Here is a 13818-nt window from a genome sequence, read left to right on the forward strand (position 1 = left end):
AAGAAGAGTGAGGCCACAGTAGAATCACAAATTTTGTAATTAATACCAGTATAAGAAAATCAGTTATATGCAGTTATGTCTGGAGTCATTCATTAATTGCTTTGCTCACCAAAATAATTTAACTGGCAGCACAAGTTCATGGTCTCCACCATGCTAAAATTTGATATATTACTGTGCGGTATTTGTTATGGTTTTAAATACACTTTAAGATGCACTTCAAAATAAGTTCAAATACAATATTAGCAAGATCTCTGAAGCATCTCCTCTGAGTTGTATTATTTCTTGAAGCACAATTTGAAAACCTTTAGGTGAAATTATAAGTGTCACCACGGAATGATACCAATTTCTATTTCCATTATTCTCTGCCCACCCAACCACCCTAGCTAAGCCACATGTATTCATAAGTGCAGTATTCATCAGTAAGTCCCAATAACACCCTCTAACTTCAGTGCATTCCCCAATCCAGCACACTTTGCCCTCTCCTCTTTTTTAAGATCTTATTAGTTTGTTTGAGAAAGAGAAAAAGCACATGAGTTGGGTTGGGGGGCAGAGGGAGAAAGAGAAGCAGACTCCTTACCGAGCAGGGAGCCTGATGTGGGGCTCCATCCCAGGACTCTGGGACCATGATCTGAGCCCAAGGCAGATGCTTAATGGACTCAGCCACCCAGGTGCTCCTGTCCTCTACTCTTGATCTTATGCAACTCAAACCTTAAGTCACCAACACCGAAGGTAAAGGTACTTTAAATAATTTTCATCTGAATAAACATCATGCAAGCATAAATGGAAAAGGAATTCTAAAATTATTATCTAAATTAGAAGAAGTTAAACCATTTTAACTATGAACATTTATCATCCACCTATTTCTTTTTAAGTAAAATGAAAATATGACTACAAAGCAATTCAGTAATATATTATATGAAAGTTCCAAAATAAGCATTTCTGGACTTTGTTATGCTCTTTGACTAGTGTAACAGATGATCCTAATGGCCAAGAGCTACTGTTACCTTTTTTCGATTCTAACAGAACCTCAACCTTGTTTCAAGGTATTATGAATAGGGATACGAATTGTGCCACTGAGAGGAGACAGCCCTTTTTAGTGTTACTATGTGAATCCTAATTAAGGTAAAGCAATGACTGATTTAGGAATTGGCCTGAGACACACTTTTGGCCAGTAAGCTATGTGAGAAGTCCTACTGTAGAGAGAGGGTGTTTGGGACATTGTTAGGTGACATCAGGATCTGCTGCAGCCAATATGCAATCATGAAAGAAGAAGCCAATCCACTCATGTAGCAGAGTAGAAAGATGGAAAAAACAGATCCCAGTGAATGTCATTTTGCTGCTGAATTAACCAACTCCAGAACTTCTCTACCTCCAGACTTCTTATTTATATGTAAGCAAATTTTAGTTGTTTTTTTTTATTTTGTTTTGAAAACATGTTAAGTCATACAACCCATGTCTGTTCTACATATGACATTCCCTTCAATGGACAGTTATAACTCTCTGAACAGCAGAAGTGATAAACTTCTCCCCAGAACTACATTACACCCAAAAACCTCTTCAGGAATCATTGGTACATTAATAAAAATAACCATTGTACTTGGTTGCCCTAATACATTTTTAGAACAGAAAATCCTGCCAAAAGAAAGGGAGAGTATTTAGAGAAGTACATAAACATTATTTTATTTGAGTGCAAGACATACCAAACCCATTTATTGTTAATGAAACAAACCAGAAAGCACCCTTGCAAAATCATTCCTATTTATTTTTCAGTAATGTTCTACTCAGGCTCCAAAGATTGTGCATCAGGGAAAAATAGCAGGTGTGTCATTAAAGAACAAGTCCAACCTAGCACTCTGATAAGCCATGAAAATTACTGAATTCAATTACACAGGAACTTTTATATTCTGCAAGTCTTGTTTTTGTGAGTCATCAAAGACTTCCCGGTTGCTTATCCAAAGTCATGTCATGTTGACTATCAATGTCAATGGGAAAAAAAAGAGTTTTGTTCTGTTTCACTTTAGTCTTTACAGTGTCACATGTAATTTATATTCAGTACATGATAGTTTAGATTGATTCTAGTAGCTCTTGATAGGGCCTTGAAGTATTAACTAGCTAATGAAAGGAAGTGTTGATTTTGGTGGTTGACAAGGCATTTTGTGAGGTGGGCATCCAAGTCATATTATTTCTAACATAAGCATAATAGGGCATGATAGCACTATTTGCAAACTAACACCAAAAGGTGGCCCTTTGTCTCTCACATGTGCTAGAGAACCCACATGCAGAAATGTTTCATTAATTTCCCAGTTCATTTAATGAATACTTCTGAAACAGCCTCTATGATAGGATTACAGAGGAAAAACGATCAAGGTGAGAAAATACACTTTTCCAAGTTCCTTATAAGTGGAAAAATGGAGGCCCAATGAGGTGAAAGATTGATAAGAGTACAGCAATATAGTGACAGCATCGGGACTCAATGCTAAAACTCTTACCTTCCAGGCCCCAGTTCTTCAAACCACACCACACTGCTTCAACAATAATAAAAATCCTCCAAATGACTGCCTATGCTCAACCACAACTAAACAAAACATGAGCTTCAAAGAAAAAGAATTTAAAAATATGTTTTCAAACCAGCCCTAATGATACGACTCATTCATGAAGAACACTAATGAAAAAAATGGATGTGTCCGGGACACAAGAAAGGCCATCACACAAAATAATGGTCGCCAGGAAGGAAAAGAACATGTCCAAAGTGCTGAGGGAAACTTAAATTACAAATCCTTCCTTCCATTTAAGCTTCTGCCAGTGGTTTGTGGCTTAAACTCTGACACCAAAAGAGTTAACAATGATGCTCATAGACCAAACCTGGGTGATGAGTAGAGAGCATCCATTGTGACCCCCAAGAATAAATTATGCTATAATTTAGTGGCTATAAAGCACTTTGCTGAATTATTTTAGATCACATTTAGATAAACATTTATTGAAAAGCATCGTATTCATGTCCAGTCAAGACTCTTTACTAGCAGTTGGAGAAAATGAGAATCAGAGAGGTGACTGACCAAAAGTGAGCCAGGAAGCAACTGATAGGATTCCATTTTGAGTTTTCTGAACTCTAGGTCACATTTCCTTCTGCCCTGAGTTTGACTAGGTAAGATTCATGGACTTATTGTGAAAGCAGGCCAGGCTTTATAAATATGCAGATGTATACGTTTAGATTGCAATCCACTTATTCAGCGTTTCCATGTGCCAGACACTGGTCAGGTGTGTGACACAAAGATGAATAAGGTAGGGTCTGGTCTACTTTCAAGGAGTTTATGTGACAGAAAGGGAGAGAGAAACACATAAGCAGGCACTTTGTTATCATGTGCTAAATATTAAAACAGAGGAGTGAGCTCAAAGATGATCAATCAAAAGGGCTTTTTAAAACCACATTTCCTACATGTGCCAAAAATAGTATCATCAAAAATATCACTCTTTTGTACTAATCATTGGTGTACCCATTGAGACTTTTAAAATGCAAATAGTTCTGCATGAGAGCCCAGAGTCTTTGGGGCTGAGGGTCCTGCTCTGCCCAGTTCCCTGGAAGGGTAGGGGTCCCAGAAAGTCAGAAAAGAATAAGGCAGTCAAAGGTCATTTAATTTACCTTTCTGTTTGATCTCATGCTTGCCCCCATTGGGAGGCTGTGCATGTCAAAACTGGTTCTCTTGTTGAATTTTAGGCGAAAAAAATATGCAGATTTTAGTTTATTCTGTATGCCAGACCATGATTTTAGAGAATTGCTGTGCTCACACACAATATAAGTAATAATTACTCTTCAAAATTGGCAAATGCCCAAAACTCAGGAATTCTCCCAGACCTGGAAGGTGTGTGATTTTTAGCAAAATCTTTATTTAATAAATCTGAATTAAAATGTTTTGCCAAGCATAGTGCCTCCAAGATTATAATGGATAATGTGTCAATGGTGCTTGCATCGAAATGTAAGTTTTATCATACATAAAAATGCTCATTTGTCTTCTATTCAATTACTTTCTAAAATCCTATGTTAATATTCAATATAATTTAGAAGGGAAAACAAGTTATTTTAAAACTTCCAACTGAAAATTTGAATGATCAGAATTATTTTTGCAAAAAAAAAATGATTATAAAATCACAGGAGTTCTCTTAGTAATTATAAGCAAGAAGAATTTTTGAATCTGATTTTATATTATACTTTCTTACTATGTGTTTTTAATTTCCTTGTAATTTGGGTCAATATTGCTCTTTATAAAAAAATTTTAAAAAATCATAATAACGTATAGAGTGGGGACTCAAGTGTGTGTTAGGAATAGCGTTTTGAAGAAAAGCCTCATAAGGCACAATTTGCTCTGTAGGCCTACATTCCATTTTCATGATAATATTTTGAACAAATAAATATTTATTGGTTATCTGGACTAGATTCTAAATTGGATCTAAATGGTGATGAACTTCGCAGCACTAACCAGCACATACCTTGAACATGCAGTTGGTGCTGCATTGTCACACACATGTGCACGTGTGTATGTGCACACGCACAGTAATATATGCATTAAGATATGATAAGTTGATCATGAAAACAGATATATTGCAGTTATTACAAGTAATACTCCACATTTATCGAGTACCAACTATGTGTCAGGTTGTGTGTTAAGTCCCTTTCCTGTATTATCTCATTATTGAGAATATAATTTGGTCAAAATAAAAATTCTAAGGCCACTTGTCATTAAAAACAATTGACTTACAAATAGATGTTTGAAACATTTGTTTTTTTATATTTCTAAAGATTTTATTTATTCATTTGACAGAAAGAGAGAGCATAAGCAGGGGGGACTGGCAGAGGGAGAGGAAGATGTGGTGCTCTATCCCAGGATCCTGGGATCCAGACTTGAGCTGAAGGCAGACACTTAACTGACTGAGCCACCCAGGTGCCCAAAAACATTTATTAATATAAAATGATGTCTCCTATACTAGATCCTAAGAAACACTAGTTTCTTTGACTACTACTAAATATGACTATTTTTAAAAACTGTTATGACAGTTAATTTTATGTGTCAACTGGACCAGGGTAAGAGATGCCCACGTAGCTCGTAAAGCATTGTTTCTGGGGGTGTCTGTGAGGGTGTTTCTGGAAGAGATTAGCATTAAAATCAGTAGATTGAATAAAGAAGATCCACCCTCTCCAATGTGAGAAGGTATTATCCAAAATCCATTAAAGGCCCAAATAGAACAAAAAAACAGAAGAATGAATTCTTTCTCTCTTCTTGAGTCGGGACTTGCTTCTTCTCCTACCTTTGGACATCAAAGTTCCTAGTTCTCAGACCTCTGGACTCCAGGATGTAAACCAGGGATCACTCCCCTCCCCATCCACACCATCCACTCCCTTGGTTCTCAGGCCTTCTGACTCAGATTAAATTATACCACCAGCCTTCCTTGTTCTCTGGCTTTCAGACAGCATATGGTGAGATTTCTCAGCCTCCATAATCACATGGGCCAATTCCCATAATAAATCTATATCTATATATCTATAATAGATATATATATCATATACCTACATATTTATATTTGTAGATATAGGTAGAAATCCTAATGGTTCTGTTCCTCAGGAGAACTCTAATACAGATGGCAAATAGGTTTGAGAAAAAAATAAGGTAAAGTGAGTCAGAGACATCTCTATACCACAACACTTCTTAAGGCCTTTATTATACAACTGCATATGGAACCCTGTGAAAGAGAGAGACCGTAGCCCCTGATGTGCACACTTGGGCCAACGTACACACTACATCACAGAGCATCTCCAACCTGGTTCCACAGAGAAAACTTTGGGAAACATTAACACACAAACTCAAAGTGCAACATCATGTCAGGGTCCAGTGGGCAGGGCATGCTCAGGAAGGAGATTAAATTTGAAAATTTAAAGGAGACTTTCAATCTGATTGATGGAAGGAAAGGGGAATGACAAGGACAAAGACACAATGGCCAGGCAGGACAAGGTAGATAAATGGAAATAAGACAGCAAAAGCAGACCAGGTCAGATCCAGGAAGGCCTTGTAAATCAAATTAAGGATTGAAGTAATAAAGAAAACTCTATTCTGTTATGTTCCTTTAAACCATCTCCTTTCCTTTACTGGAAATGGCAGAGAATTATAGGCCCTGTTCAACAGCTTCTACTTAGTGGTAAAAAGCACAGGTCTCTTTATTGAAAAGTCTATAAATCAACTCTGAGACAAAAATCATCGTTTACTCATACACTTGTAGAAGAACCAGTCTCCATGAGTTGTATGTCTGCCATTATCTTAGACTGTGAATTGAAGGGAAGAAGCTGCCTAACTTCAGCAGTACAAGATGGCAGAAAGAGCACTGACCAAAGATGGTGGAATGGAGAAATTTGTGCTGGTCGTGGCTCAACCATGTGGGTGACCCCAAGCCAAGTCCCTTAGCATCACTGAACCTCATGGGTCTCATTAAGAAAAATTGAGATTTTGGTGAGCTGGTCTGCCATCTTATGGTGCCCTAACAGTCTATGCTTTCCAGAGTGTCTTTTGTTTATTTTTCAAATAGCAGCAGTAAATATTATGATATGAAATGAGAAAGATAATACCTACCTGGAAGAAGTCCTACATGTGCTATTTAATGTAAAAGATGAACAACATCATGTAAACTGCTCCATTATTTCTCTGGGGCAGTTAGCTTGTGCACTGGCTTTTCCATGTGCCCACTAATGCCACTTACAGTCTTCCTTCCATGCTCTGGGGTCACGCCTGCCCCATCTGTCTCCATCACACTTGCCTCCCTTAAACATGACATGTTGAGGAATAAGGCATTAGGGAAGAAAGACAGCACTGGATGGGGAGGAGGACTCAAGGGGCAAATACAGAGTATTTCTTATTCTGTTCATCTCCTCAAATTCTTCTCCGGGGCTTCTCAAAGCATCACTCCCTTGATCGAGACAATGGCTCTCAATTGTGGGTGAATTTTTCCCTCCAGGGGACATTCAGTGATTTCTGGAGACATTTTTGGCTGTCACAGCAAGAAGGGGAAGGTGTTCTAGCACTCAATAGGTGGACAAGGGGTGCTGCTAAACACCCTGCAAAGCAGAGGGCAGCCCCCACAACCAATTGTCCAGCCCCAAATGCAGTGGTGCCAAGGCTGAGAAACTGTCTAGTTATACTGTGCAATTTAGCAAAGCAAGGACTTTGTGTTGAACATATAAAGAAAAAGGATACACTAGCAGTAGGTAACAGACTTGTAAGGATTATATCTTATTTTTTTTCCTATTTAGCTCTTTTACACCTAAAAAAAGTTTCTTGATGAACTATTTTAAAAAATTTCCCCCTACGATATGGAGGAGCAGAGAAATAAATACTATTCAAAAACTCTATTGCCTTTTGTGGTTTTTCTGTTAGAGCACCAAGAGACAGGTCACCAGGATGCTGATTTCCAAACTCTTGTATTCTTTTCCACTCTAAGAAGCAATATAGTTCATGGAGTAATCTCTAAATCCAAACAGAAATGGCAGCTGTGGGCCATGTGGATTATGTGATGCTGGGGGGCCCAGCACATCCAGAGCAAGGTTATGAACCCCATGTTCTCTCCCCTTTTCTGGGACCTTTCCACCATCTTAAACCTTTTCCAAAAAGTTAAAAAAAAAAAAAAAAAAAAAAGAGGGTATCTAACATCCACACTACCATTAAATCATATGCCGAAGATAAGCTAAGTTTCAGATGCCTTCAGTTCTACTTTCACTGTCAAGCAAAGGGTCCATGTGAAATAATGACTCACATTATTATATAATACTTATATAACATTTACATTTATATAACTTTATCATTGACATGGTGCAGTTTTCATTGTCATTAGCTCACTTATTTCTCGCAACAACCTTACAATACATTATTAGCCCATTTTACTCTAAGGAGAAAACATCTAGGAGTTCAGGTTCACACAGTATTTATATTTAAGCAAATCCTGATTCCCAAGCCAGAGGCTATGTTTTCACACTGCCCGACATAAAGCATAAATGTGCTGATAGGTATGATATTCTATCGTACTGTACATTGAGGGACACAGATTGGTTTCCTACCCTTGAAAATGGGTAGGAATTCTTGTTTTCTACCTTTGAATATAAAAATAGTTGTTTTCTTCACCAAAGCTAGATGAGTGTTAACTACCAACAACCTTTCGTCATCATGTCACTGGAAATTTAAGACCTAAAAAAACTTGCAGACACCACGACCAAGGCTTCTGGTCACTAGTTGTCTTTGTTTGCTGGGGCTGCCATAACAAAGTACCACAACTAGGGGGCTTAAAGAACAGAAATTTATTTCTCACAGTTCCTGAGGCTGGAAGTCCAAGAACAAGGTGTCAGCAGGTTTGGTTTCTTCTGAGACCTCCCTCACTGGCTTGTAAACAGCCATTTTCTTCCTATGTCTTCACATCACCTTCCCTCTGTGTGTGCATCTGTATCTTAATCTTCTCTTCTTATAAGGATACCAATTATATTGGGTTAGGGTTGATGCCAATGACCTCATTTTAACTTAATGACCTCTTTAAAAATTCTCTGTCCAACGCAGTCACATTCTGAGGTACTAGGGGTTAGGGCTTGAATATATGAACTTAACTGGGGACTCAAATCAGCCTGTAACATTGGTGTCAGAGGATTTTTTCGAGCTCAGATCTGGGTCTCATGCATGAATAGCTAAAAACCTCAATTCCAAAATAGAAAGATCTTTTTAGAGTTATGCCATGTTCTGCTTTCACCTATAATTTTTTTAATCTGTTAAAAAATACCTAAACAGTGCATTTTATTCTTAGAGCTTAGCTTTGTGCAGTGATGTGGAAAATGTATTGACATGTTAATCTACTAATGTTTCAAGTTCTGCTGAACATTTAATTTTAAAAGATATGAGGGGGTTGTTCAAGAGGTCTGTTTTTGGCTGCTTGGGAAACCACTTTTTGACTTTCTATATGACTTCTCTCCCTCCCACACGTACACTGTGGCAGCCCTGGGTCCTTACTAATGTCAGGCAGTGCCTAGCTTCAGTGGAGCTGCTGTGAGCAAAGAGGTCCCTGCTCTCCTTGCTCCCAGCTATATTAACCTGAGGTTCTCCTCTATAATGAAGTGATTATCTGAATTCAGAATTATCTCAAATAAAACAAAGCTTTTCTAAACATACCTGACATTTTCTCAAATTTTGAGGCTGGAAGAGAGAGAAAGAACATCATAGGGAACTGCTCTGTTGATGGAGAATGAAGAAGAACTAGAATTTCATATGTAACACCTCCTGATAGACACATGCATTTTTCACTGAAATAAAGAAGATGGTAATTGATATGTAGAATAATAGTACATTGTAGAAATAGAAGGAACCTAATTTGGGGATCTTAAAGTCTGGATTAGATCCCCAGAGATCTGCCTTTTGCTTCTTCTATGCCCTTGGGCAAATCGTTATCCTTCTTTGAAGTTCCCTTTTTTAATCTACAATTGAGTGGTTAATAATCTTAGTGCTGCCTATTTTACAGTTTTTATATGGATCAAATGAGGTACTGTATGTGAAATGCTAATGTAAACTATCTCCACTTTAAGAATGTTAGTGAGCAATATATTTCTGGAAAGAGTAAATTCATTTTCTACAGCATTTTGTCGTTTTCTTGAAGACAAATTCTGCCTTAAGTAGCTAAACATACTGCAAGATTTTAAGCATCAGCTCAACCCCAAATGTAGGCTAAAGTTTAAATGAAGCTGGCGTTTTCAAAATAGAATGATATGAATATTTGGGACTCTTTTAAGGAACAAATTTACTGCTATACAGATTAGGATTTTTTATCCTGCAATGACTTCCAGTTTTCTTCTCCACTGAGGGCACCAGAAGTATGGGGAGAAAGGGGCATTAATACAAGTTTGCACACCAAGCACATCAATGAACCTACTTCTTCCTCCATTAGAAATCCATAAAATCTCATAGAATGAGAGAGAAGAGGAATCATATATAATCTTAAGAGGGGTTATAAAAAGTAATACTTAATCTCTTACTATGTCCAAACACTGAATTAAGCAATTTATAAACATTGCCTTATCCAGTCCTCACAAAAAATCTTTTGAGGTAAGCATCGTTCTTCTACTTTTCTAGCTCTGAAGGAACTAAACTAATGTTTAAAGAGGTAATAGTCAAACATAGGATTTGTTGACTTCACATCCTTGCTTTTAGCTCTTACTAAAAGTAGGTGTTCATGAAGAATAATAAGAATATAAATATAGCTAAACCTTTGAAATCAAACAGTGACTCCATTTTAGGGATACCAAAATTGGATTTGTGGATCTACAAATTGATTTATAAGTCAGAGTTAATAGATTTGGAAACTACCATAAAATTATTTAATGCCAATCCAAATTGTATTATTTCCCATTATTAACAAAATTCAAGTTCACACATGTTTTCATATGATATGCAAAAAACTAGCCATAATAGAATATGGTAAATTTAATAATTAGTGCTATGAACAAAAAATATTATGAGGCATTAATTGAATCTGGCACTATCAAGAAAAAGATCATCGGACTGGCACTTCAGGTGAGCCTCAAAGGAGAAATAGGTCTTCTTCAAATGGGGAATGTGCAGCAGGAAGAAATTAACATCAGTTCAGAGTATGGACCTGAGAGATGGATGGCATAATTCCTTATTAATTATAGTTTAAATAGTTCCCAAAAGAAGATAACAGATCTTCTCCATTATTCTTCAGTGGGTTTTCAGGAAACCAAGCTACAATGGAATTCTAGATCTTTAGAAGTCATATGAATAATAAAATCAGAGCTATAGCTCATTGTTCACTTCTTTGTTATAGCACGCATCAAACTGTGGCATAACTATGTGCTTATTACTTTATAAGATCCTATTTTATTTATCTTTGTATGTCAAGCACCCTGCACAGTACCTGACCCACAGTAGAATTTAATACACATTTGATTAATTAAGTGCCAACTGCAATATATAGTCAGTATTGACTGAATTTCTATTAGGAATTAATTTCCTTTTTTGAATTTGTACCATAAGAAACCTTACAATTAAAAGTTTTCTCTGTCAGATACCAAGAAAATTAGCATTTGTCACCAGTTTACTGAAGTGTCTCATCTCAGTAAGGTATACCCTTGAGTTTTGTATTTTCCTATTTAATATTCCTAAACGTGATTTGTCAAATCCTCCTCCTACTGAGCAGAATATTCGGTTATTAAAACTTCATCCAGGTCAGTTTAAAACTTCAGTGTCCTTTTTGATTCAAAGTGCTCCCTCTCCCTGCACAGCACACTCTGCCTTGGCATGCATACTTCCTCTTCAGTTTTCTATGCTTCACTACTGGGCCTCCAAAAAGAAAAGGGGGAATGGCATATTTGGGGGTCCTTCTTTTTTTAATTTTTATTTATTTATGATAGGCACACAGTGAGAGAGAGAGGCAGAGACATAGGCAGAGGGAGAAGCAGGCTCCATGCACCAGGAGCCCGACGTGGGACTCGATCCCGGGGCCTCCAGGATCGCGCCCTCGGCCAAAGGCAGGCGCCAAACCGCTGCACCACCCAGGGATCCCAGGGATCCTTCTTTATTAATCCTTGCACATTGTGCTTCCCCAGTGTTCCCCACCCTTGTGTTTCTGCTACGTGGGGTCCACCCATTGTTTCTTGATGCTATGGTCTCTTCTTTTAGGGACAGTCCCCTAGATATTCTCATGGTGAAATGGTTCTAGCCTGGCTACAGTCCATACCATCCAGCTCACCCCGAGACTCAGCATCCTCGCCATGACACATGTAGCAGGAGAGGGCTACTTCTCCATACTGCACCTTCTCTATGCCCATTTCCCTCCACATTCAGCTTTCTTTCCACCACTCACCACCTAAGGGAGATCTAGAGATACATGAACTGGTCTCTGCTCAAACAGATGTCCAACTAGGGAAAGAGATGTCTCCCGTTATTGGCAGATATCCTACACTCCACAAAGTTTCTCTAGGAGTCCCTCTCACCTGGCTTTGGGAATATGAAAACATCCCATCAAGGGAGGGGAGGTACTTCTCTTTCATTAGAAACACAACAGTTCTCTCAAGATCAGCAATCTCAAAGTCACTAGAATAGGAGAAAGGAGAATTCTAGAGAGTGCAGGGCTTGGAGAAGAAGCTTGAATGCTCACTGCTGGGCATGGCAAGGAGGTGATTTGAAGCATATGAACTTACCAATTTTGGTGGGGAAAAAATGTTTATAAAGGTGGTAAAACGGCTAGTAAAGAGCCTCTTCCAACCTTTAGATCCAGTTGTAGCTCAAAGTATGTTGTTGCATTTTGACACAATAGAGAAACTTAAAACTAAGCTTCAGTGCTGCAGTTGGATAGTCTCCAAAACCCCATCAGATCATATGTGCGTTCTGCTTGGAAGACATTAAAAGTAATATTAATAGTTACAATCAGCATAGAAAAAATACGAGGAAAATACACAGAGGGAGGATATTCGTGAGAGAGAGAGAAAGAAAAGATGGAGGAAAGCAGAATGTAAAGGAGAAATTGTTCTTCAAAATTCAAATGCAGAATTAATGCAAAAATGTCTTCTACAACTTATGAGGCATTAAGTAAATGTTTTGAAGGATGTATGAGTAAAATAAAAATAAAAAGGAGGGGGAAAGAAGGAGGAAAGCAAGAGTGGATGCCATAATTCCACATCTGTTTTTCTATGGAAGATTTTCCTCACTCTCAATAAGGAATTATTACCGTTCTGGAGGGAAAGTTGAGCCTGTTGTTAGAGTTTCCACTTGTGTCACTGATCACCTTGTCACCACTATATCCCTGGTATCCATCTAGCTAAAAAGCTGGGAAGGCAGCAAATACATTCTTCCAGGGAGAAAGGCTACAGTGACATGGTCAACATCACCATGTCTTCACAAATGAAAAGAAAGGAAGGAAAACAAGGGGACACTTTTCAGAAGTCTTTTATATTTAATAATATTTTAGTTGTAAATATCAATATTTTGCAACCAACTTTCCATTAGTCATATCATTCCAAGAACAAGAATATGGATTATAGAAAATTATTTAAGAATTCCTCAGTGAGGCCGTAAACTTTCTGATGGCTGGGACTGTATAATTAATTCCTGTATTACTAGCAGGGTGCACCTAGAAGATACTAAAAAAATATATATTTGGAGAATGAATAAATGCATGAATAATATTGCTCATTCTGGACATTGACTTTAATTTTCTTATCAGAACAAATCTTAATTTTGCACTTTTCCTTCATCCCAAAGGTAAGCTGTAGTGGTTCAAGACACACCTCTATGAGTATTTCTGATTCATACTCCTCTATAACTTAATGTAAATGTAAAAACTAAATGGCAAAACAAAAGTCTGACACATGTAAAACATCTTGGTTATACACGCCTTTAAGTATGTTATCTCTCAGTTTAAGAGCTATTAAGAGAAGGAAATAGAATCAGTTGCAGGTTTCTTAATTGGAGTTAAGTGACAGCTAGTTAATAGCTTTCAAACAATGCTATTCTAAATGGCAACTGAAGTTTCAGCAAAAAATAGAATCCCTTGGTCAGAGACTGAACAAGACTTCTATTTTAGGCGTTTTGTGATAAATTGTAAGAATGGATCACAGGAATAAATTTACTGGAAAGCAATTGAAGAGAAAGCTTTTAGAAAAACAGATTTTTGGCAAAAGCAACCATCAGCTATTCTAGTCTTTGGCATTATGAAGCCCATAGAGCAAATTTCCAAAGTAATTAATATAAGTGAACACTACATTTTAAAAAATCAATTCTTTTATAGGAAATG

General features: G+C 37.5%; 1 protein-coding gene across 7 annotated transcripts in view; it reads right to left on the bottom strand.

The window, feature by feature from the left end:
- Positions 1 to 13818, bottom strand: part of FGF14 (fibroblast growth factor 14) — a 604690-nt gene that overhangs the window by 368932 nt on the left and 221940 nt on the right. For 2 of the 7 annotated variants that reach the window (XM_035704627.2, XM_035704626.2), the window contains exons 3-4: positions 12227 to 12413; positions 9186 to 9316 (exon numbers count right to left, since the gene is read on the bottom strand). The exons of 3 other annotated variants lie outside the window; for them this stretch is intronic. In XM_035704627.2, coding sequence (XP_035560520.1) covers positions 9186 to 9306 — 121 coding nt within the window. In that variant the 5' untranslated portion in view covers positions 9307 to 9316; positions 12227 to 12413. Of the gene's footprint in view, positions 1 to 9185; positions 9317 to 12226; positions 12414 to 12753; positions 12907 to 13818 lie in introns of those variants that run through there. 2 more of the 7 variants (XM_025441201.3, XM_049099195.1) reach the window with 2 other exon arrangements.

Source organism: Canis lupus, chromosome 22, assembly GCF_003254725.2.
Source record: "Canis lupus dingo isolate Sandy chromosome 22, ASM325472v2, whole genome shotgun sequence".
In the NCBI taxonomy this organism is placed as follows: domain Eukaryota; kingdom Metazoa; phylum Chordata; class Mammalia; order Carnivora; family Canidae; genus Canis; species Canis lupus.